The 26,618-nt window shown below is 35.8% G+C and overlaps 1 protein-coding gene across 1 annotated transcript in view; it reads right to left on the bottom strand.

Annotated features, from left to right (window-relative positions):
• The window catches only part of LOC149926617 (uncharacterized), a 135,348-nt gene that overhangs the window by 22,717 nt on the left and 86,013 nt on the right, over positions 1 to 26,618 (bottom strand). Inside the window, exons 32-43 of the mRNA XM_090159542.1 lie at positions 26,156 to 26,229; positions 25,924 to 26,025; positions 24,377 to 24,547; positions 22,166 to 22,306; positions 17,514 to 17,595; positions 15,864 to 16,399; positions 14,094 to 14,235; positions 11,775 to 11,906; positions 10,032 to 10,152; positions 4,674 to 4,828; positions 1,276 to 1,389; positions 47 to 181 (exon numbers count right to left, since the gene is read on the bottom strand). Coding sequence (XP_090015668.1) covers positions 47 to 181; positions 1,276 to 1,389; positions 4,674 to 4,828; positions 10,032 to 10,152; positions 11,775 to 11,906; positions 14,094 to 14,235; positions 15,864 to 16,399; positions 17,514 to 17,595; positions 22,166 to 22,306; positions 24,377 to 24,547; positions 25,924 to 26,025; positions 26,156 to 26,229 — 1,905 coding nt within the window. The remainder of the gene's footprint in view (positions 1 to 46; positions 182 to 1,275; positions 1,390 to 4,673; positions 4,829 to 10,031; positions 10,153 to 11,774; positions 11,907 to 14,093; positions 14,236 to 15,863; positions 16,400 to 17,513; positions 17,596 to 22,165; positions 22,307 to 24,376; positions 24,548 to 25,923; positions 26,026 to 26,155; positions 26,230 to 26,618) is intronic.

The following is a 26,618-nucleotide window of genomic DNA, read 5'->3' as shown; positions in this document are numbered from 1 at the left end:
TGCGGCCGTTAGAATTGGATAAACGCTTAAACGGGTAAATATTTACCTTGCTGTACGAAATAGCGTCGAAGATGGCCGAAATTTCGTCCGGATGATTGACCGCTTGCACGATCGGGTGCGAGCTGAGGGTCGCGTCCGGTTCCAGGACATCGGCTGTTTCGCCCAGCAGGAATAGCCCAATCTGCGCGAATTGTAATTGAGCGTGTAAATATTAATTCAAACTTAATAAGTCCTCTAAAAGCTTAAATCTTTGGGGACTTAGTCGCGGGGATTCAATATTTTATATGTCACCAACGTTGCCAGGTCCCAAAACTGAAATTATAGTATCAAAGCCCAAAAATAATAGAATTTTCTGGAAAATTCAATAATAATAATCAGCTAGGCTAATACCCAAGGCACCACCTTAGGCCTAATTCATCCAGCGACTTTTAAAGCCATTAATTCAGGTGGTCGGGTTACAATGCGTAGGAGGGTGGTGGCAAGCCCTTCAAGCCACGTGAGCCAACAGCTCCCTACACTAACCATTACCGTTAACCTCAATAAGTTTTTATGGAAGGGGAAACCGAAGATCTCTGAGAAAAACCCATAAAACCAGGGAGAAGAGAACTTGCAAACTCTACGAGGAAGGAGTTGTTCCGAGTTTTCACCCACTGCCACAAGCTGGGATCGAACCCGGCTGCTCTTGCTGCGAGGCGAAAGTGCTAACCACTCCGACACCCCACTTATACTACACAAGTATGGCCAACTTTGATTACTCGCTATACCATGGTAGCACTTGATTATAGTTGGACGGTACTCGCGTATTTATTGTGTCACCCACTTCCACGGCCTATTTCATTCCTACAACACGCTGGATTAGTTGCCTGTATTTAATTGCGTGTCTAAGAAGGTATAAACCAAACACTCCAAGGAGTATAATATTTACATTCTTAGCCTAATAGGAATATTATAACAGACTGGAAACAGCTTTCTTAAGTTAATAGAGAAGTAATTTCTAAAATATCTTTAATTATCGCACTAATATCGGAAATATTGTAAATTTATCGCAGAAAGCGTACTATATACAGGGTCTTTCAAAAGTTAACCCGTATCAAGTGATTTGATTATATCTGAGAGCAAATGCGGATAATTTGATATCTGATACATCGCAAATATTTTCTCCGTTCAAATATCGTGATCTGAGCAACGGGGACTTTAAAAAGTAGCTTTGCACATCCTGGCTCTTTGAGGATTGCTGAATAGATGATATTGAAGCGCCCGTGAAAAGAGACTTACCGCGTTCATATCCTTCCTGATGGCGTCGACGCATTTGTAGGACATGAAAGTGGCAAAACCTTCGTTGAGCCACAAGTCATCCCACCACTTCATCGTCACCAAGTTGCCGAACCACTAAAAAAATAAACGGATATTATCCATTGTAATTTGTTTACGATTTGAGGAGCATTAACCGGGGAATTAAATTATTACTACGAGTCTACTACGTAAACACCCGGAATGCGATCTAATTAAGTTTTCGACGACCTCAGGGATTCCGTTTGTTTAAGCCTTGGCTGAATCTCAACTATTTCGTGAAGAAGGTATTCAATTTTATAAGATTCTTGGTGGGAGATTAATATTTATATTCTATACTATAATGGTGGTATGTTCCCATTTATCCCAATTTTACCTTCTCCCAAAGTTATCAGTTCTCCCCAAAACATGGTGTCCCATTTGTCTCAATTCCATTTCTCCGAACCGGAGTTCATTTAACCCAAAAATATGTATTCCCATTTTTCCCAACGATCAAGTTTCCCAAACAAATTGATTCCCATTTCTCCCAACGATCAATATTCCCAAAAATATGGATTCCCCTTTCTCCCAATCATTATTTTCCAAATATATGGTAATTGCGCGGTTTTAGATCTCATCGGTACGAGTCGATATGTCGAAAAAAATACAGCGTAACATTTTGACGGCATTATATTTTTTGACGACATTGTCTAATAAAATAGGAAGGGGCCCATATGCGAATTGACTTGGCGTTAGGTTAGGTTAGGTTAGGTTAGGTTAGGTTTACCATATTCATATGGGCAAAATTTGATGTACTTGCATATTAAATAAAACTTAGATTCATGTTTATACCAAGTGTAATTTTGGGACAAATGGGATTTGGGATAACTATTTTGGGACAAATGGGATTTGGGATAACTATTTTGGGACAAATGGGATTGGGACGAATAGGATTGGGGGAAATGGGATTGGGAGAAATTGGAATTGGGAGAACTATTTTGGGCGAAATGGGGTAAACCATAATGGTAACTCTATATAAATTATAATTGTAGACTTTTGTCATACAAACTACACAATGAAGTATACAATTTCCAAGCGAAAATTGATCGTCCCCAAAGTTAGGAGAGTAGTCGCGACCGAAAACTGTCGGCCAATGAAACCTAGATAGGTAGCGGCTAAAGCAGACGCTATTAGTTTTTCCTCATCGTGTTTCGTAAATTTGACTTCATAAATAATGATACTTGCATTTTGATTTAATTTTTGCATCGTTTGCTTTTATTTTGATAAGTTTATTTAAGAAAAAACGTTCTTATGACTTTTAATTTGTCTGTAGCAGATGCTAGATCGTAGGCGTTACCACGGAGAAGCTAGCGCCGTTACGCCATCTAGACTCGTTGTGGTCGCGAATACTTAGGTTTCACGACAAACAACTGTTACTATTGCGTCTCTTAAAGGGAATTCTTTCAAATTACTTTGTAACTATTTAATTTAACGAAACCAAAAATATTTTTAATAACCTTTTCGTTAAAGGCCGTAGCGCAAAACACATGTACTCGCAATAGGCGCTTAATTAAAACATCTTCAAGGAAATCGCCATAAAGGAATACATCTGAGATCAAGGACCTACAAGCTACTGTTTGTTGAAATAATGAAAACTTTTCACCTGTAAACAGAACGTCGTGTTTTCGCTAAGGTTTGAAAAGTGAAAAAGGTACCTAGTTAAAAGCACTATATAAACAGTAACTTTCAGCTCCTGGTTCTCTAAAATATTACTTTTTGTCGATTTCCTTGAAGATGTTTCATTGAAGCATCTATTTAAATATTTTAACCTTTACACGAGTTATTGGTTGCTGAGGGGGGCAAGACACACTATCTAAAAGTGTTGGAAATGGTTGTTACAATTTAGGCAACTTCTAGCTAACTAGCAATTTAATAACTCCCCTGTAATTAATCCGTTGAGAGGTAGCGACACTTAACAACGCTCCCAATCTAAAAGCCTCCTTCGGTAGTTGTAGCTCGCAACATTAAGGCTGAACCATTTCAACCGGTAAGTGGACGATGTAGCCGCTTCGTCGCTAAGTGTCTCTACTATCGGCTTCATTTCAAACACGGCACTGAGACTAAATAGTTGACCGTAAAAAATATACTGGAGGAATTGACAAGGCTTGAAATGATATGTCGAGATTCTGAAGCTATGGACTTCCGGGTAATATATATTTCAACCGTCGACGCTTAAGCCGTAACATAACGGAAGCTAATATAACTTAAGTCTTCGGTGCTTCCTCGTAGCGTCGTGAGGCCCTCTTCCAAACAGCCACTTTGAAATTATTCCACGTCACAGATCACGAAGTGAAACCCCACTCGATTCAATTTAGGAAATAATTTACGGGACCATAGGGGCTATCTTAATGTCGGGACAGACATAAACTGGTTACTGTGGCAATCCGCGAATCCAACCGTGTTGTTATTTATCTTCTACATCTGTGTATTCTATGAGACGACTAACCCAAAACAAAGGATGTAAGATCGAATTTCAGTAGACTTTCCGTGAAATTTTATCATTTTATAAAATATTTTTTTATATTCTACAGGGTGTTCCAGAAGTCAGTGGAATAAATTTGAGGTGTTATAGGGGTTGAGTAAAGATGTTTGACTATCTTTGTCGCGATCCTCCGCGACGAATAGGAAAAGCGCTAGAGAGCGTTAAAGTTTGGCCTAAAAACGCCTAAATGTAAACTTTCAACGAACATAAGAACCCAGATAGAAAACCGGTTTTAAAGGGGTAGTAGGAAATTTTACGGTTTAAGGTTTTCTAAAAACTATACCATAAATATTTCTAAAGTTTTTTAACGGACGGGTAAGCGCGCACAGCCGCTCACCTATTTATGTTTCTTATAATGGTGGAAATATCAGTGTATCGTCACGCCATCTAATAAACTCCAGTGGAATTAATATAAGTTTTAGCTCGGAAAATTATGGTATACTTAAAGGGAATATTAACTAAATAAAAGAATCGTCTGTTTTTAACGTAACTAGCGCCAATCACCAATAGCTTTTGTTAAACCTGGTGACAGAAATTGTTCGAATTTTACTAAATTTTGAAATACCCCTAGCAAAATAGCAAAATGTGATTGGTCGGATATGCTTCTGAATTTTGACCCTTGAAATTTATATTATTTAATGACCATGGAAAAATGACAAAAAATTTCTTAGAATTGCATCGTAACTGGGTTAAGAACCCTATCAGCCCCAAAAGGTCCCACCCCTTGATTGAACTTAAGATTAAGGTATATAGAAGTTTAAATTCAGCAGGTGATTTAGGAGGATAAATAACGGTCGTATACTAATGGAAGAAGAGTTATAGGCTTATGGTAATAGCGAAAGAAATTGCGAGTAGTACTTACCATATGGGCGATCTCGTGAGCCACGATCATAACGATGCTGAATTCGTTGGCGGGGGACGTAGTGTTCTCGTTGAATAATAGATACGCCTCCCTGTAAGTGATGAGTCCCCAGTTCTCCATCGCGCCGGCTCGGAAATCGGGAATGGCTATCATATCTGGTCGGGGAAAAAACAATTCATTTATTGATGACACTTTCTCACGTCAAATTGACGCTACACTTAATAAGAAGTACCGTGATAAGGCCTCAATTAAAAATAGATGGCGCCACTAAAACTAAATTTCGCTTTTAATTACGGTCACGGCATGCCTCTAAAAAAGTGCTCCGTTCAGCCATGAAATGGCCATTAATCACTGGATGATGAAAGGTACTTCACAAATTATGTAATGTGGGTCAGGGAGTTGACGGGGGTATTTGAATAAGTAACATAATAATGCTAAGTATAACAATTATCAAATATTAACATCGAATTCCGTATGTCAATAAGCAAAAATTATCATCGAACTCAGTATGTCAATAAGCAAAAATTATCATCGAACTCAGTATGACAATTCGACAAAAATATCATCGAACTCAGTATGACAATTAGAAAAAATTATCATCTAATTCAGTATGACAATTAGCAAAAATTACCATCGAGCTCAGTATGACAATTAGCAAAAATTATCATCAAACTCATTCTGACAATTAGACAAAAATATCATCGAGCTCAGTATGAGAATTAGCAAAAATTACCATCCAGCTTAGTATGACAATAAGGAAAAATTATCATTGTACTAATTATGACAATTAGTAAAAACGGTCATCGCGAGCCCAAGTCGAAGCTAGGCTGTAAATTTGCATTAAAACTGTAGGAAGTATTAAACTTATTGTTATTATTGTTACTTATGGTGTTACAAAGTGTTTAAAGGGCAGGGAAACACTTCTTTCCTAACAAATCATATTACAATAACGGAAAATAAAATTAACATTATTTTCTGGAACAGAGATCATATTGGGTATTGTTGTAGCATGAACCCTCACCTAACCTAACCTACTCTAACCTAACCCAAAAAAAACTAAACTACTCTAACCTAATAAACTCCAACATAACCCAAAATAACCTAATCAACTCCAACATAAACCAAAATAACCTAATCTGCTCCAACCTAACCTACTCCAACATACCCCAAAATAACCTAATCTACACCAACCTAACCTACTCCATCATAACCTAAAATAACCTAATCTACTCCAACATAACGCTAAATAACCTAATCTACTCCAACATAACCCAAAATAACCTAATCTACTCCAACATAACCCAAAATAACCTAATCTACTCCAACATATCCCAAATTAACCTAATCTACTCCAACCTAACCTACTCCAACTTAACCCAAAATAACCTAACCTAACTTAACTCAACGAACTCCAACTTAACCTAACCTAACTGGACCTACTCCAACCTAACGTAACAACTTCAACCTCACCCCTAAATAGCCAAACTCTTAATCTACGCCAACCAAACCTAACCTAACCTTACCTTACCTACTCCAACCTAACCCAAAATAATCTAACCTAAACTACTCCAACCTAACTCAAAATAGCCTTATCTAACCCAAACTAACCTAAGCTAAATGTGGACACATACTACACGTATACCGAAAAATTGTCTGCTCGAGCCAACCTCAACGAGATTTTACGACAAGGAGAAACTGAAGAACTCGAGGGAAAACCCCTTTAGCCAACGGGGAGATAACTCGCAAACACCACGCGGATGGAGTTGCGCCGAGTGAAGCGAAAGTGAGTAACCACACTACTTGGATCATAAATAGACCTTTTAATATTAATTTACGCATTTTATTGTTAATTGCACTATTAAAATTATGGAGGAATCAGACGAATTACGTAATTAGGAGGTTCTCTTAAATTGTTTCGTTTGGCTACTGAGTCGTCGAATTTGTCTAGCGTTACATAATATACTAGCAACGCCTTAACCCAGCTACGTAATATTTTGTGGAATAAATGGCGATAGGACCTCATGGGATAAAATATTTTTTTTTACATCTGATCAAATATTTAAAATTAATTGTCGAACCCGGGAAAAAAGATGCACGTAAGGTAGTCAGGTGTTACAACAAAAGTTAATAAGTCGATAAAGTTTTTGGAATTTGAAACGCGCGTGCTAATAAAGGAATCTGCTCCATTGCGCCGAATCCCATTCGACCGAACCCAATCCCATTCGACCGAAAAAGCGGCACTTTGGCGGATTTAGGATTCGGTTTTATCCGTTTCAGCATCTGTCAGAACAGCACGCAGTGTTACCTAACCTCCCCTAATCTAACAGACTTAAAAATATATTAAAACGCTTCCATAACAAATCAAAAGGAGTAGAAAGAAAAACTATTTTTTTTTGCGGTCGCTCAATTGTGAATATGGCGTCGGTCGATTAGAAAAATACAAAACCCGCCTTTGGGCTAATTTTATCAAAAACATTGGCGGAATTCGGTCGAATGGGACTCGGCGCAATGGGAAGATACCCTAATAAAGTATTAAAAGCTTAAGCTCGTGACGCGGAGAAAAACATTTTATGCTTTAATTTTTTTATTTTATAGAAACACCTATTGAATCTTATTTAATTTTTTTAATCATTTAAGAAAGTTATGTTTGAGCGTGAATATTTCATGTTTGAATTTCTTGACTTTTTACATAAAATCTGGTGAAAATTATGAATATATTTAACGCACGTTGATATATGAATTTTTTACAAGATCATACGTTCCAATAGACGTACGTGTTAAAACTTTGACCTCAAATATCTCCGAGCACGCTAGCTATGGCCAAAATTACATTCACATCGGATAAGATTTATTATACCTACGATGGTAACTACCTATCGAACATTTCGAAATTTGGGTAGGTTATAAGGAAATTTCATTTCAATTTCTAAAATATTTAATATATTATATATCATACAATAATTATTTATAATAATAATAATATCCTTTAAGTACGCCTACTTTGGTTCTGGCAATGGCGGATTAATTACCATCCAGGGCTTTAGGCTTTTAGTTTTAGTACGCCCACCCTGACCTTGCTCTAACCTAGGTCCACCCCTTCCTAAACTTGCCTAAATATAAATATATACAGGGTAATTGAATAACGAATTCCAAAAACTAGTGTAATTAATAATAAACTGACAAAATTCAACGATTACCAGTACACTATAGAGGTTTTTATTAAAAACAATTTAAAAACCACGTTACATGTTTCGGCTTATGGCGTATACGCCGCCGTTGTCAAACGCTTTAAGCAGTGGTGTAGTCGGGCCAGGGCGGGGAAGGACGTCGCCCCGGTGCTTTTTAAAAGGCAGGGCCCCGCCCCGCCTTGGTTTTTCCATTTTGCTAGGGCGCGCCCTGCCTCTTTGTTTCCACTTGCCAGGGCGCGCCTTGCTTCTAATTCGTAAATAATTTTTCTCGAATAAAGGGTGTGTGAATTTATGATAAATTTTGCCCGCAGAAAAATACCATAACAATTTCAAATCGTTACCTAAAAATCGAAGTTGGACATACATTTATAGCAGCCGGTACAGCCAACTTCAGTTACGCGCGAAATCGAAGTTGGTCGTACCCAGGTAGCGCCCCGGTTCTTTTTATTTTAGGACTACACCACTGGCTTTAAGTCTAATAAAAACCTCTATAGTGTACTGGTAATCGTTGAATTTTGTCAGTTTATTATATACAGGGTGTTTTGAATTGCTCTGACTGGGCATTTGTTTCAGAAACTGCAAGAGATAGAGTGGCGAAATTTTCAGGGTATTATTTCTAGTGTGGGATCGCTTTAAATCCTAAATTTCAGAAAAATCGGAAATAATTTCGGGTTTTTGTAAAAAATATTTTTCACCGGTAGTTTCAAAACATGCTTCATCGTGCCCAAACATGTATCGCGTATCATAGAACCTCACTTGTAAAATTCTTATGCTTATTCGAATAAAATGTTCAATTAAATCTTTCTGACATTTCTTTCATTTACGTTCAGCTTGTTTTTTTTTTCATCAGCTCATATCTTCGTGAAAAGGTGTTCTTTTCCAATGAAACCAATTTCTTTGAACATTTTCGACAGCACTCTACAACTTTCTCATTAAAACGCTTTTCTAGCACCTATCGGCAAAAAATAGTTTTTATAAAAACCCGAAATTATTTCTGATTTTTCTGAAATTTAGGATTTAAAGCGATCCCACACTAGAAATAATACCCTGAAAATTTCGCCACTCTATCTCTCGCAGTTTCTGAAACAAATGCCCAGTCAGAGCAATTCAAAACACCCTGTATATATATATATTTAGGCAAGTTTACGGTCTCTAAGCTTAAGCCTACTCCAAATCCGCTGCTGCTGCTTCCTGGAAGTCGACTTCCTACAGAAAACCGTTCAAAAAACATGTCGTGGTATAAGGCGGGACCAGCTTAACAACAAACAAACCGTATTGAGTAATTTAAAAATTTGATGGTACCAGGTTAGCGTTTTTTCTTTATACATAAGAAATCCATTTTCGTAATCGGCTTAAAGATTTGAAAAAAATCGCGGCAGAATTAGCTTTGAGTTTCGCACCAGCCTCCTAACGTATCGATTTAACGAAGCTAGCCGAGTTGACGACTACAGCCCGGGTTGCAAACTTCAACTTGGCTCTATGAATAGATACTTCGAGGCTCCCCAGATAAGAAACTTACTTCCGCTGAGATACGCGTGCGGTACCACGAACACCTCTTTGGTTGCTCGTCTCTTCAGCAATAATTGAGGCCGACACACGGCGCCGCGGCCAAATGATCAAAAGCGGCCGATACGAAAAAGAATGCCTTTTGAAACCTGTACGCTCCGTTTAGAGATTGAATCGTCTCGATCGATACTGGTACGCGTACGGCAAAGCGACTGGGAGCCGAAATGAGCTTTACGGGAGGAGTTATATCAGTAATGGGCGCGCTCCTCTCATTTAGAGCTGATTTTGGTCATTTTGAGCGAAATTGAGCGGTAAAATATATTTTTAAAAGAGTGCGAAACGGAAATGAGAGGAGCGAAAATTTGGCAACTCAAAAAAGTGCGAAACGATAGGAGCAAAACATTTACCGCTCAAACAAAGAGCGAAAAGATAGGAGATAAATATTTACCACTCATAAAAGAGCGAAAACATAGGAGCGAAATTTTTAACATAAAAAAACCACAAAGAGGATCGAAAATTTATCAGCTCAAAAAAAATGAAAAGGGAGGAGCGAAAATTTATCAGCTCAAAAAAAAACGAAAAGGGAGGAGCGAAAATTTATCAGCTGAGTGGTTCTTTAATAAGAGTGGTCATCAATGAGTGATATAAGGTTCAGTGCGCTTACCTAACTTCGGTAGAGGATAAGGGATGTGAAAATAGTCCTCGAAGTACTCCAGCACTTGTTTTCCGGCGTCCAAGGCGAAAAGCGTTTCGTCGACGCGATCAGGCGGCGCGTAAACGTTAATCTGCGAAGACATTTCATCCCAGTTGTTAATGCAGGATTTAAAAGTAACGGTAGTTTCAAGAAGCTAAATTGGCAATGCTACCAAAGCTATTTCTCGGGTAGCGTTAAATCTTTATAAAGGCTGTCAACGCCAACATTACCTTATTTAAGGCCTGGAACACGCATCCGTAGAAATGAAATGATTTTAACTTTTTAGACAACATTTTTTATTTTATTTTCTATGAATATTATCTCGTCTGGATTCTAACTTAGAGATGGCGCTACGATAAAATTTCAAATAGCAGAAAATATTTACGTTTCGAAGTGAGTGTCAAAACGTAGCTTTTAAGCCACGGTCACACTAGTGCTTAAAACCCAGTTTAGGTCGGTTTGAATACCAGTTTTGACCGCCGACGATAATTCTTAGTTCACACGCGCGAAATCGCTTCACCCCGGTTCGCTTATAGCCAAGGCTTAAGGTCTTTTCAAATTATGACCAGAATTTTGAAAATACTAAAATGTATCTCAAAACAATTAGTTAATCGTGTTTACTATACATACAGTAATATTATTTGACATTATTTAAAATTTTATTCCCATTATTTTTGAAAATACGAGCAATTTTACTTCCCCGCCTTGTCGTTTTGAAAGCGATTTTAAGCGAACCGACTTGGACGAGTTGCTTCCCGAACCAACACGAAGCTATTTCTCACGCTGGTTTTGAAAACTAGTTATCTTAAACGAACCGATTTTAGGGTAATTGTGAACCGACAGAAACGTAAAATAATTATATTTTTCTATTCCACTAGCGCGCGTCATAATATATTTTTCTTTATACGCGTAAAAACCTTTGTAGGTACCAAAGTTGTGAAACGCGCTGTTACAAAGGTTTTTACGCGCGTAATAAAATTAACATTAATAAGGGCGCTAGTGGAAACTAACCATTAAGCATGGTTTCCAATAGCTCACGTAACGGCGCGCCGCTCAACTTTGGCACGTACAAAGGTTTTTGCGCGCCTAATATATAAACCATTATTACGTGCGCTGGTGGAAACCTAGCATGAGGCTTGATATTTTATTTTCATCGACTCTTGCCGTCGTGGCATCTAGGAGCAACAAACACAAGGAGAACGCAGCTAGCCTTTAAACACGCTAACGCAGTGTTGTGTACAAATTTCATTGGACGAGCCTCTACGCTGAACGATTTACGAAAAGGGGGAAGGCAATTTAAAAATTTTCCCCTTCCGACGGAAGCAGGTGCTAAAGCGTCTAACCAATGAAAACTGTACGCAAGAAAATGAACGACTTTTGACGGGTTGCGTTCTCCTTATGTGGGGTGCTGCGTTTGTTGCTCCTAGGAGGCATCATGCCTAAGTAAAAAACAGCATTCGATTAGACATCGTTAAAACATTTCTTATAAAAAGGGTAAAGTAACTGTGACGTCACAGGATGTCACGCGAGCTTTTTCCTATAGATAAACAATTTACGCCCAAAATGACGGTCATGACCAAAGCTATGAAGTGCTACTATATTAGGAGAATCATCTTAATGATTAAAGATAATGTTAATTAAAACACCGCGGTATGAATATTTAAATTCCAGCCTAATTCTAGCCATGATTAGGGATTCCGATCGTAACTTTACCTCGGTGCCATTCTGAGTGAAGGTGGTTGTTGCTTTGAAGTCGGACACTATGACGGCCACTAAGTAGGTGACCATTTTGACCGACGGATTGAAGGTAGTTGACACAGTGTTTTCATCAACATCCGTGGTAAACTGCAAAGTATAGTATAAGAAAATCAAAATTATAGAATAAGATAATCAAAATTATAGAATAAGATAATCAAAATTATAGTAGGAAAATCAAAATTATAGAATAAGAAAAAATATAGAATAAGGAAATGAAAAATATAGAATAAGGAAATGAAAAATTTAGAATAAGGAAATGAAAAATATAGAACAAGGAAATGAAAAATATAGAATATGGAAATGGATAATATAAAATAAAGAAATCAAAAACATAGAATAATTAAATAAAAAATATAAAATAAGGAAATCAAAAACATAGAATAAGGAAATAAAAAATATAAAATAAGGAAATGAAAAGTATAGAATAAGGAAATGAAAAGTATAGAACACGGAAATGAAAAGTATAGAATAAGGAAATGAAAAATATAGAATATGGAAATGGATAATATAGAACAAGGAAATGAAAAAAAAGAATAAGGAAATGGATAGTATAAAATAAAGAAACCAAAAAGATAGAATAAGTAAATAAAAAATATAGAATAAGGAAATGAAAAGTATAGAATAAGGAAATGAAAATATATAATACGGAAATGAAAAATATAGAATAAGGAAATGAAAAATATAGAATATGGAAATGGATAATATAAAATAAAGAAATCAAAAACATAGAATAAGGAAATAAAATATATAGAATAAGGAAATGAAAAATATAGAATAAGGAAATGAAAAATTTAGAATAAGGAAATGAAAAATATAGAACAAGGAAATGAAAAATATAGAATATGGAAATGGATAATATAAAATAAAGAAATCAAAAACAGAATAATTAAATAAAAAATATAAAATAAGGAAATCAAAAACATAGAATAAGGAAATAAAAAATATAAAATAAGGAAATGAAAAATATAGAATAAGGAAATGAAAAGTATAGAATAAGGAAATGAAAAGTATAGAATAAGGAAATGAAAAGTATAGAATAAGGAAATGAAAAGTATAGAATATGGAAATGGATAATATAAAATAAAGAAATGAAAAATATAGAACAAGGAAATGAAAAAAAAGAATAAGGAAATGGATAGTATAAAATAAAGAAACCAAAAAGATATAATACGGAAATGAAAAATATAGAATAAGGAAATGAAAAATATAGAATATGGAAATGGATAATATAAAATAAAGAAATGAAAAATATAGAACAAGGAAATGAAAAAAAAAGAATAAGGAAATGGATAGTATAAAATAAAGAAACCAAAAAGATATAATACGGAAATGAAAAATATAGAATAAGGAAATGAAAAATATAGAATATGGAAATGGATAATATAAAATAAAGAAATCAAAAATATAGAATAAGGAAATGAAAAGTATAGAATAAGGAAACGAAAAGTATAGAATAAGGAAATGAAAAATATATAATACGGAAATGAAAAATATAGAATATGGAAATGGATAATATAAAATAAAGAAATCAAAAACATAGAATAAGGAAATAAAAAATATAGAACAAAGAAAAATACAGAATAAAGAACTGAAAAATATAGAATAAGGAAATGGAAAATATAGAACAAAGAAAAATACAGAATAAAGAACTGAAAAATATAGAATAAGGAAATGGAAAATATAAAATAATGAAATGCAAAATATAAAATAATGAAATCAAAAACATAGGATAAGGAAATCAAAAATGTATAAAAAGAAATTGAATAATGTGGAGTAGGTAATTAAATATTTAGAATAGGAATAGCAAAACGGCGATGAAGCCCGCGGTAGAGTCTGTTTCTCGAATAGCTCTCGGTAAACATTTTGCACTTTAAGAATATTTATAGAACAATGTTATAGACTTATACGGAGAAGGCAATTAAAACCTAAATATTTGAGTTTGAATCTAGGCGTTTACCGAAATTAATTTTATTAAAATCGAAGGGGAAAATCCCAAAGGAAAATTCAAAGATCCGCGAAAGTTTCCTCTCATCTCTACTCTAACGTCAAACAAGATTCCCCTAGGAGGCGCTTGCCCTTATAATTTATACTAGATTTCAAGAATATTCCAGTGACTAGGGAGCGTTAACAGACAATCGCGGAATTAAAAGTTTAAAATGCATTAAGAGCGAATACACGGAATCATTTCGCTATACAGGAAAGCACCACAGGGGAATCGGACGTTGACTCCAGAAAACGCGTTCAATTATCCAGATAAGAGAAGAGCGAGCTTACGTTGACGTTCATATTGGAGAGGGGCGTCAACTCCTTCTTGTGGACGAGAGTGATGACGAAGACTGACTTGATGCTGGGTTCGTCGAAGCAGGGGAACGCTTGCCGGGCGTATGTCGATTGGAACTGAGAAGTGGCCATGTGCCTGTGTTCCAAAACAAATCGAATATTAAACTCGTGGTTACGACTAGAAGCCATTCGCCAACAGACAAAATGGTTCGAGACTAACCTTAAAATGGTTCGAGACTAACCTTAAAATGGTTCGAGACTAACCTTAAAATGGTTCGAGACTAACCTTAAAATGGTTCGAGACTAACCTTAAAATGGTTCGAGACTAACCTTAAAATGGTTCGAGACTAACCTTAAAATGGTTCGAGACTAACCTTAAAATGGTTCGAGACTAACCTTAAAATGGTTCGAGACTAACCTTAAAATGGTTCGAGACTAACCTTAAAATGGTTCGAGACTAACCTTAAAATGGTTCGAGACTAACCTTAAACTGGTTCGAGACTAACCTTAAACTGGTTCGAGACTAACCTTAAACTGGTTCGAGACTAACCTTAAACTGGTTCGAGACTAACCTTAAAATGGTTCGAGACTAACCTTAAAATGGTTCGACACTAACCTTAAACCGGTTCGAAACTAATCTTAAACCATTTCGAGACTAATCTTAAACCGGTTCGAGACTAACCTTAAACCGGTTCGAGACTAATCTTAAACCGGTTCGAGACTAATCTTAAACTGGTTTAATACTATAGTTTCAATCTAAAATACCCGACTATAGTTTCAAACTTGTTGAAGACTATAGTTTCAAACTTGTTGAAGACTATAGTTTCAAACTTGTTGAAGACTATAGTTTCAAATTGGTTGAAGACTATAGTTTCAAATTGGTTGAAGACTATAGTTTCAAATTGGTTGAAGACTATAGTTTCAAATTGGTTGAAGACTATAGTTTCAAATTGGTTGAAGACTATAGTTTCAAATTGGTTGAAGACTATAGTTTCAAATTGGTTGAAGACTATAGTTTCAAATTGGTTGAAGACTATGGTTTCAAACTGTTTCAAGACTATGGTTTCAAACTGTTTCAAGACTATGATTTCAAACTGTTTCAAGACTATAATTTGAAACTGTTTCAAGACTATGGTTTCAAACTGTTTCAAGACTATGGTTTAAAACTGTTTCAAGACTATGGTTTCAAACTGTTTCAAGACTTTGGTTTCAAACTGTTTCAAGACTATAATTTGAAACTGTTTCAAGACTATGGTTTCAAACTGTTTCAAGACTATGGTTTCAAACTGTTTCAATACTATGGTTTCAAACTGTTTCAAGACTTTAATTTGAAACTGTTTCAAGATTTTAATTTGAAACTGTTTCAAGACTTTAATTTGAAACTGTTTCAAGACTTTAATTTGAAACTGTTTCAAGACTTTAATTTGAAACTGTTTCAAGACTTTAATTTGAAACTGTTTCAAGACTATAATTTGAAACTGTTTCAAGACTTTAATTTGAAACTGTTTCAAGACTTTAATTTGAAACTGTTTCAAGACTATGGTTTCAAACTGTTTCAAGACTATGGTTTGAAACTGGAGCGCGACTAGTTTTAATTTCATCGCTTTGTCCTACAGCCTCCAAAGCTCTTAAAATCACCCTTGATTATAGCAAAGGACCTTCAGAGCTTCTAGTTTACAGAGTCGAATCCAGAATGAAATTATTTATTCTTAGGGACCGAAACATATTGAACTTATGCGGAAATATGAAAATAGGTGAACTTACTTAGTTTCCCCCGTGTGTTTATCGACGTAGCTACTGCGGTAAAAGCCGTAGAGTTTGTTCAACAAGGATCCGGAAAATTCGTAACTCAGGAGGTAGTTCCCTGGCTCAACTTCTTCGGACAACTCGACCACCCAGAAATCATTTTGCGGATGTTCGAAGGAACTGGTGACTTCTAATTCGGTCTCTGTACCACTTTCTTCAATCTTCTTCACCGTTGATTTGGTGACTTTCAGTTGGTGAATGTGAACCAAGAAATATTTGGTACGTTCCTTCGAATTCACCGTGATCTTGACCGCACCCGTGAAATCACCCTTTTCAATGTCCGGGTGCAACTTGACCTCGTATACATTCGGAGTGACATCCTCCGTTAGACGGACGTTGTACCAGGGCCGTTTGGGTTGCTCTTTGAGGTAGGCGTGGATCTCGTCTTCATACTTTTCCAACCATTTGATGTTGTTTTCCACATTAGCTAGCGCTTCTTGACGAGCTCTCTCGCCGGTTCCCGCTTCTGGGTATTTTACGAAAAACTCTTTCATCTATGAATTTAATAAATAATAACACAGACAAATTTTTTAGTATTAATATGACAAACCCCAAAATGAACTTTTGAAAAAATCATAAAAATTATTTTTCATAGGATACATATAGGTCAAACGCCTGTAAAAGTGTTCGTAACGTCGCGAATGAATTAAAATAGTGTTGTTAATTTTCCGGAAAAATAAAATGCGGAAAATTTTCCGTAAATCGGAAAAATAAGAAATATAAATATAAAAAGTAATTTAACTTTTTATCGATATATAAAATGTCTAAAATCAGTAAACATACTACAAAACATTAATAATGTTACATTGTTAATCAGATTAAACTAGTCTAGAGGTTTAGTTTTACTTTTAGATTGGAAAAAATGAGGCAAAAATGCCGCTCTATTTAAATTTGCAAACAATATCATGAAATGAAAACTTTTTTTATGGTTTTCGGAAAAATACGAAACATTTTCCGGAAAATTTTCCGATTTACAACCCTAAATTAATGTCTTGGCTCCTTTCCCAAATTAGCTCCCTTTAGGGATGAGCTATGCTCACCGGATCTATTACAATTTTGCATTTCGAAGAAAAAAAAAATATATATAGTATACACAAATTTAAAAAACACAAAAGCGGAAACACTACAATTAAAAAGAAAAATTAGAATTAAATTGATTATTCATTTTAGTATTATTATAATTATTATTATTTTTTAACTTTGGAATATTGTTCGAGGAAAGGGCGGCTGTACAGAATTTCCTTTGTTTGAGTTTATCAGCGCGTAACTTAACAGTTTCGTCAAAGGTGGAAAGAAATATACCGCAATTTGGATAAAGTGTCAGGTTACGGTAGGGTCATAATTAAAATTAATTTGCAAAAATCCCCGGGCTATGAATTGCGATAGCTTTTGGATTCGCAAAGGCTTTAACCCGTAGAAAAACTACGGACTTTAAAAATTTGAATATTTATAAAATTTCGAAATTAATTCCTTAATCGCGTCGCGACTAAAGCAGACGTTAATGGCCCTTTAATAAGTTCCAACTAAATGTAAATATTGAAAAAGTCTAGAAATGGACATTAACACAAAATATGAAAAACGCAAAAGAGTATTAAAAATATGAATCACCTCTAGAAGACGTTGAGTGGTGGTGAAATGGTTACAAATGGATTTCACGGCGTTGCCCAGGTAACGGTCGCTAATTGTGAACCTATAAATATTTTAACATAAATATAATCACAATTTGTAAAAAAAAACTTTTTAAAAGTAATTGAAAATCATTTTTATTTTAATTAAAATCTTTAAAAAAGCAGAAAAATCGCTTAACGAGGGATAAATATTTGGGATTTTTAATGGATTCACAGCGCAGTACTGTCCAATTCCTTCCACTCCGCAACTGCGGTAATTAAGGTCATTTGGCCGCTAAATTGAATTTTTCTTTCAAAACGGTTCTTTACAAATCCTCTAGTCACCACCGTTACAATTTATTCCCTTTCGCCGATAAAGTTTATTTGAAGCGAATGAAGCCTTTTTGCAAAAGCCTCATTTTGCAAAAAATCAAAACGACGAAATGAGCAAATATTCCGCTGCAATAAACGCCGATTTAAAATAATGGCCTTCGATGAAATCCTCGTCCCAGTCCGAAATAGGTTTGTTTTGTTTTCTCTTTCTACTTTCAAAGCTAATAAATTTTATTTTCCAAGTTCTGGTAGCCAGGGAGGAGCCATGTGCAGGGCACCACAGGAAGCCCTCCAATTTTTATATGAAAAATAGGAAATTTTGTCATTTTATAGGAAATTTTAGGATACATTTTAGGTAAATATAGGAAAGTGAAGCATCTCCAAAAACCAATATTTGAGAAAAACGAGTTTTTCCTTTTATATTAATAGTAATCACAATACTAATCTAATAATATAACCTAACAAAAGTAGGTTAAAATTACATAGAAAAATTAGTAATGAGTGACAATAATAACTAAATTATTGTGGCTACTTGCGCATTAAATAACAAAAGTGTAAAAATCCCTGAAAAAGGAGGAACAGTTCCTCCGAAACGTTGGATTTTCTAAATAAATAAATTGTGAATTTTAAAACCATTTTAAGTCTCTTTTCATTAAAAATAACAGTTTAAAAATATAAAACCACGGATTTATATTGTTAAACTAAAAAAATTAGTCCTGTTATAATTTCAGCTTCTCTAACTACAGGGTGTTTCAAAAGGTTATGCAAAAAATTTAAGGAGTTGTAGGGGGTGAGTTGAGAAATATGTCAGTTTTTCCCCATTTTCCTACGATGAGTTTAAAGAGCGCCAGAGAGCTTCGAAGTGTGGCCTACTAGCCCCTGGAAGTAGGCTGCAACAAGCGCAAAACCAAGCAGCGGGGAAACGCGAACATTAAGGTTTGGGTTCGTGTGATAGGTAAAAAAGGACTTTGTAAACAAATCGAGGTAACCAGCGATAAAAAGTAAACTTAAACAGTATTTAAAGTCCTTATAAATATAATATTAATATTAAACTAATATAAAAACCCGTAAAGATTATTATTTAATTTTTTTCTTCAAAAGTTACGTATCCAGCCTTAATTGATTTTTGCTCTCAGCTAGCGAACTTCCCTTCGACCTTTGGATGGGCTAAGCTCCGTTTACCCTCCCCCCACCTTCGATCAGAGTTTACTCAACCCTCAGCCTTAGGGCGCTTCCGGTCCGTCTTTTTTAATCCTAGTGACCTTTTCAACTCTATCTACCTTGAGCGCAATCACATTTACCCAATATACTCTTTTTGCAGCTTTTACTGGGAATAAAGTTGGAGATGCGATACAGGTACGTCCAAAGCTTCAAATAACAAAACTAAATTAAGCTTCTGCAGACTCATATGAATATCCCCAGGGAATAAATTCGGATTTTATTTTTTACATTATCCCTTTCTCCCCGGATAAATCGGATAATTATCCGACTTTGTCGCTTTCCCCTATAGTTTGTTTCTAATGTTATTAATATGAATTACCTAGTTTTATATTATCCACCACTGTCACCATTTGTAGTTTTCCGTTGCCACGCAACGAGATTTTCAATTTTTCATTGTTAGACCTAGCTTCTTATTTCGGTTTGGAAGTCACACGGCAAAATCCCTGCACAGTACTGATGAGCCCCAATTAGGTCGAAACCGATCTATTTTTGAAGATTCTAGCTAATTTCTTTAATTTTTATTTAGTTTTTGACTTAGTTGCGCATCTTTATTTTATTCGGTTTGAGTCTATTTGATCGATTCCCAAATGATCGAACGGGTCCCATTTGATCGATTTGCATTTGATCGAATTGCATTTGATCGAATGGCTTTTGATCGAATGGCATTTGATCGAATGGCATTTGATCGAACGAAATTTGATCGAAAGCTACTGTAAGGTAAAACTACTAGTTTTTGGGAGTAAATCGAAAAGGCAGCGGTGTATACGCGCCTACGGCGCGCGTACATTAACCTAACCTAACCTAACCTAACCTGACCCTATTTATATATATCAAAAACAACGGGCCGTTATCGTCGATGTCATAAAAAATTCCATCATATAGTGTATAAAGTAAAAATCTCTTCATCTTTGTGGCTTAATACAGTTAAAGCAATGAATTATTCCATCATTATTCCTTCTGCACTTAAGCAATGAATTATTCCATCATTATTCCTTCTGCACTTAAGCAATGAATTATTCCATCATTATTCCTTCTGCACTTAAGCAATGAATTATTCCATCATTATTCCTTCTGCACTTAAGCAATAAATTATTCCATCATTATTCCGTCTGCACTTCATATTGACATTCGGTAAAATAAAAACATACCAACTGGTACTATAAATACTTTTGAATTCGATCAAATAGTATTCGATCATTTGAAGGTTCGATCTTATGAGACAAATGACCAATGGGATTCGATCAAATGGAATTTCGATCAATTGCAACGTATAATGATCGACTGTCGATCACATATTTTTCGATCAAATGGACCAACACCGATCCGAATTCAGCCTTTCTCTTTCTCCTTCTGCCCAAGGTCAGCAGTTCACAAAGACTTCCTTTACTCGAGCTAATAGTTACACAGTTTTATTTGTGGCAGCCTTAGCGCACCGAAACCATGAGGTAAACAAAGTCTTTCGTTCCCTCGGGCCTCGGACTCCACTCTCTCTCGAGAAAACCGGTGTTTGTGTATCACATGACCGACACGACGTCATAACCGCTTCTCTATTGGCCAAAACTGCCACGTGTTTTACAGCCGAAGGTCGAAATATCAAACTGAAGTAGATACGGGTTGACCGCCGATTTCCCTCTCGTCTTGAGAAGTTTTCTCTCCCCTTTCGACTTTCGCGGGTTTGTGAACCGCCGATTTCTAACTTCGTCTTCTACCTGTCGCTTTCAACTTAAACTATTTACCATTTTTAACGTCTTTGTGAACGCGGCTTAACATTCGATAGTTGTCCGGGACATTGACAAAAAGTTAAGAATTCTCCAAAACGCGTCTTCTCAACTTTACCGTCGACTACTAGCACCACCTTTTGAACAACTGTTGCAAACGCAGAATTACGTCACTTTGGCTACCACTTACTTCATAGACTTTAAAAGTTTTTTTTAGATGGACGAATATCGACCGTAAAAACAAGCCGGAAATTGTGCCAAATTCCGATACGGAATAGCTGTCCCTAAATATCTTCTATTTGTCTATGATCTGGAACGGAAGATTCTAGTTTTTTTTTACAATAATCTTTGTATTGCAAGATGGCGCTACTGCCACTAACCAATTCCAGCATTCATTTTTGAAGGGTGGTATATATCCTTCTCCCGAGCGCTTTCTCAGATGCTTGCCTGTTTTAAACATAATGCGCCACTATGTTTTTATAAATTACGAAAAATTGTTAATCAAAGTCCTAACAGCTGCTGTTCACTTTGGCAAAAACGCCGCGAGGGTAATTGTCGACGCAAAAACTTCCAGTTAGGCCTAATACAATATTTTTGCGTAGAAGCTCGCTGTCATGGCGTTTTTTTCATAGTGATAACCAGCCTTTAGCTCAAAACCAAAAAAAATATTTCAAGGAAATGAAGAATTAAGATATATGCTAAAATTGTATTCGTTTATTATTTGCTATTTTACCGTCTAAAACTTAATCAAAGTTGAATTTCCATCTATAGAAGAGCTGCGGGATAACGTTTTTGTTGGAAAATTTATTAATTTATATGTTTAGGAAGACTTGGAAGAGAGGAAAAACCAAAGAATGTGTGTAGCATTCCATTAAACCTAACACGGCTATCCATTCAAACCGTATAAATTCTTACAAGCCACATAATAATGTGTTTGTTTAGACTATAGTATTTTCTAAAGCCGTTGGAGCACTCACCTAGATAAACATGGCATACTTAATTACTTATACAAATTTAACCCATAGCAAAAACGAGCTGCCTAAATTTTGTTCAGGTGGGCATGCATACTTTCACCAATTCAATCCCAGGTTAGGTTAAAATGTCGCTTAAATTTCCTTGTAGTAATTTAATCTTTAACCCCTCACTAGTGGATTCGACCATGGATTCAAAACCAACCCCAAGGTCGAATTACATTTTTCCCACCTGCCCACCTGGCCAGTCCACCTTTGACTCACGGGACGTTTTGAAAACTACGGTTCCCACATTGACAAACTTTTAAATTACCAATAACAACGCAATAGGGGTACTCCTGAAATAATGACCCACATTCTCAAAACTTCCGTTTGGCTCTAATTTTGATGGGATTTGGTATTTAACTCACCTTTCCACTAATTTGTCCCAGTTATCTCTGACGTATTTCCAGACAATGGGCAATCCGACCGGATTGGCGGCGACGTAACTGAGGAGAGTGAAGTAGTCTTGGCTTCTCACCAAATTGGTGTCCTCGCCGTATATTAGAAGCCTGAAAAAATCCATTCACAACAACTTTAAATTTTTAATACGAAAAACCAGAATTTGTATACGTGAAATGAGTGTACTTAAATATAGAATCTGTTCCATTACGCCGAAAAAATCTATTTTTTTGAGGTCGCTCAATTGCGAATATTGCGTCGGTCGATTAGAAATATACAAAACCCGCCTTTGGGCTAATTTCATCAAAAACATTGGCGGAATTCGGTCTAATGGGAATTCGTTTGAATGGGATTCGGCGCAATGGGAAGATACCTAAATATATTAAGAGTTCATAAAAAAGTGTAACGAATTAAGAAGAACAGGTCGCAAATTTTAAAAATATTTGTTGACAATAAAGGCTCGTTATAACTTCGAGACGGCAACCGTCGACGCAAAAAAAATGTTACTAGGCCAAATTGAGATTATTTCCATAGCCTAGCTCTTGCCGAAGACCCCAACAATTTAATTGATTACCGGACACGTCAAAAGTCATTGGAGGGAGTGGTCAATATTATCCTTTGGAGCCATAGAAATACCAGAGATTGTATTCCCTTTAAGCCCCATTTTTTTTCTTGTTCGATACCTAAGTAAGGTATTTATAATATGTCCATTTCCTGATGACACTATCATCGGGACATAGGCGGATTCTACACCAAGTACTAGGGTGAATCTAATAGCATTGCACCGTTTCTCAAAAGAAGGACAAGGATAAATAAATGAGAATTGAATAAAGCTGTTAAACCTTGGGATATTGTTCCTCCGAATATTTAGGGTAACTACTGTAATTGTAATCTCCAACCTTTTAGTCTCCTCCAAAACTTTAAATTAATGAATTAAAGATATAAAGTGACAATAATAATAATCAGCTAGGCTAAGACTCTAGGCACCACCGACTTTTATTGTCTTTAAAACAGGTGGCCGGGTTACAATGCGCAGGAGGGTGGCGGTAAGCCCTTCATGCTACGCGACGGAGAATCTGAAGAACTGTGTGGAACTTGCGAACTCAACGCACAAGGAAGCAAAAATTGAGCCCAGACCAGAAAAGTGAACTATTGACATCTGTGGCTTAAAAAATTAACTCCAGACTAAGGTGGGCTTTCCCCCCGAATATGTCTTCTTGAGTTGACACCTCCAACTTGTCAAACGCTCCTACGCCCCTGTCCTTCAAGAAGACTACTGGCGCTTTCCTCGTTATACTCGATGATTATTAAAGCAGATCAAGATTGTATGCAGGTAGACGGAGAATAGCGTGGGTTTTACACAAGGGATTGGTGTGTATTAGTTTCACGTACAGTGTAGCCGATGCCGCCAATGTCGCCGTGTCGTACATAACTCTTTACCAGTTAGGGCTATAAATTTTAACGACCCTACATTTATTAATTAATTAATTAATTAAATAATTTATTAATCTCAACCCTACATTTATCGGCTTCGGTATCCCAATATATTTTATTTAAATCTAAGCCCAAGAAATTAATAATTTTTCCATTTAAAAGCTTTTTTAAGATTTTACACTTTATCTACATACTTTTTTTGAAATTAAGACCGACTTGGTTGAATATTATATTTTTAGTTAGTACTGATCATTTCTGAACTACGTTTTCGGTCGAATTATGAAATTTTGATTTTAAGTGAGATTTCTGGACAATTCGCGGGAGGTCATTGTAATATTTTAATAGCCTACCATTTGATACTGGCGCCATCTAACTCCAATAAATGTGGCTAAAAAATCGGTTTTGCCTAAAATTTAAATTAAATTAACGTTTTCGTGTTTCGTACCTTATTTCCAAAACCAGGTAACTCTAAAACTTTGGTTAGACTAAAAATTAATATAAATGAACGTTTTCGCATTTCGTACCTTATTTCCAAAACCCGGTAATTCGAAAAATTCATTTTCGATAAAATTAATCTTGGATTTATTAATTTTATGTACAAGATGGTTGCAAAATTTAAATTTAATATTTAAAATATAGTTATAACATTGGAGGGATTGTGTGTACTTAAATGTCCGCGACATCTTGTTCTTCCGGGAATGACTACATATTATCTTTAAGGCGAATGCATTATCAAGAAGACTTACTGGCTGAGAAGGGCGGGTTCTTTGGTGTTGGCCAGACCAAAGAGGAAGTTCCTCTGCTCCTGGCTGTTCGTCTCTTCCGTGAAACGGCTCCAAGTGTAGTTCCACATCTCTCCGTCGCCGATTTCTCGCATACCGTATTCGAATACGAGCATTTTCAAATCCGGAGATATCCTGATCGAAAGAAAATCATGCGCGTTGCCATGGTGATTTAAAGTTAGAAAAATGTACAAACAATTCACTAATGGTTCTTGCACTAGCTACGAGATCATTCTAGCAACACTGTTATGGATTTACCTAATCAACAATATATGAAGAACCTATTTGGGTTACCGAGAACGTGCGAGCACGGACTTTACTATAAGGGGACGGTTTTGGGCTGTAGCTTCCCCAATGCTTTTCGCCCGGTTCTATGATGGTCTGTTTGTCGGGAGGGTCGCAAAAAAGGGGAAAAACACTTCTTTGGATTTTCAAGGTCAGTTCGATGAAAAATTAAATGGTAACCAGTTAGTTCACGTTATGGAGAAAACGAATATATTAATTTTGTTAGTTATTTAAAAAATTTATGTTTTGTTAATTTAGACGAGGTAAATCAAGTGTTATTTTACTCGCTTTTAGAATTAATTAGTAGATCAAATATGGTTAAAAAACAGTATGTATTCTTTATGCTGTAATAAGGACAATTCAATTAAGCCTACGTCAAATTCTAGTAGTGAAATTCGGTATTTTCCATATGACGGAACGACCTTGAATAAACTATTTTGAGGTACTGCTAACTTTTTTCCACCCCACTGAGTTGGCCGCAAACGGAATGTGGTCTGACTATACAGAAATAGATTGATAAACCGTCCCCTTATAGTAAAGTCCGTGGTGCGAGTCTACTTTCCGGGCTCGCCAGCATGATCTACTACCTAAGATCGTCTCTCAACTTACGTAGCACCATCTAGTGGCGGTCGTAAGAAACGTTTTGTTCATTTTTCGAGAAAAGCTATAGAATAGATTAATTTAGTTCAAGCTTCTATTAAGACAGCTGAATTTAACGATTTAATTAATTTAATTAATCATAAATTATCATTAGTGTATCAAGAAAAACACTTAAAATAATTCCTTGAAACTGAGCTTTACGGTTTCAATTTGATTGGTAGTTTTGCTCCTGTAACCGAGTTGACTCGTACGTTCTCAGTATCCTCAATACGTTTTTATTTCTATTTTTTTATTTTACTATTAAAGCCGAGTTAGCGTAAATGTAATTTTGATGCTCCTTAATTACATCCCAACAAATGTAACCTAATCAATTTTAGGAAGAGTGGGAAGTACAAGCGGTAAATTTGTAGCTACAGGAGCTGTATACCTACATTCTTTAATTTTGTTAATTTACAAAGAGAGTGAATTAACATAAAAGGAAAAAATACGTTGATAGCGAAATTTCAAATAGAAAATTCAATTGCACGAATGAAATATTTGTAAGTTATATATTTCTACGTCTAATTCAATAAAAGGTATGAAAGATGACTTGGGGAATAATTCGATTTCAAAGAATAATGACTTACGGTTTTCCATCTTTCCATTTTCTGAGTTGTTCGCCAGCTTGCTCCAAGCATTTGCGATTACCACTTTCGCAAGCTACATCCACGATAGTCTCACGCAAGCGCCTGTGGGGGAAAAACACTAAGCGAAATAAGAGATTCTACCCGGTGACCAATAAATCTTTTCTCCACTCCATTTAATATCTTGTTTCGAGACTTTACTAATAGTAATTAAAATTAGATAATTTTAACGAACCTCTTCAAATGATCTCCATTCGCTTCCCATCCAAGTGTTTCCATTAGTTTGTAGGTCAGACTGTCAAGGTAACCCTATACGGAAGTAACTATTGTTAAGAAAGGTCCTAAAATTAGATTTATTTATGTTACGCTACGAGCGATTTCAATAAGGCTTTTTATGTCATCACGGAAGTGACTCGAATTCTGGTAGTTCGTATGAAATTGGTGTGTCAAAAGTAATTTTACTTCGTCGATTTTGGGAAACCTTAAACACGCCATCCTTTGCCTATTCTGGGAAATAGAAATCCTCTACCTATTCTGGGAAATGTAAAGACACGGAAGATCCTATTTAGTTGCCTCACCCCTCTTAAGTATATCAGGGAAAGACGCTATAATTTTCGATGTTGATGTTTGCTGTGGTGTTGGTAAATACACTGCAGCGCTAGCTCCGAATGTGTCGCATCGGATAAAAATTAAATTAA

The sequence above is a fragment of the Leiobunum rupestre genome, chromosome 9 (genome assembly GCF_980474605.1).
Source record: "Leiobunum rupestre chromosome 9, qqLeiRupe1.1.hap1, whole genome shotgun sequence".
Classification (NCBI taxonomy): domain Eukaryota; kingdom Metazoa; phylum Arthropoda; class Arachnida; order Opiliones; family Sclerosomatidae; genus Leiobunum; species Leiobunum rupestre.
The sequence above is the reverse complement of the archived record's forward strand: the minus strand, read 5'-3'. Positions and strand labels throughout refer to the sequence as shown.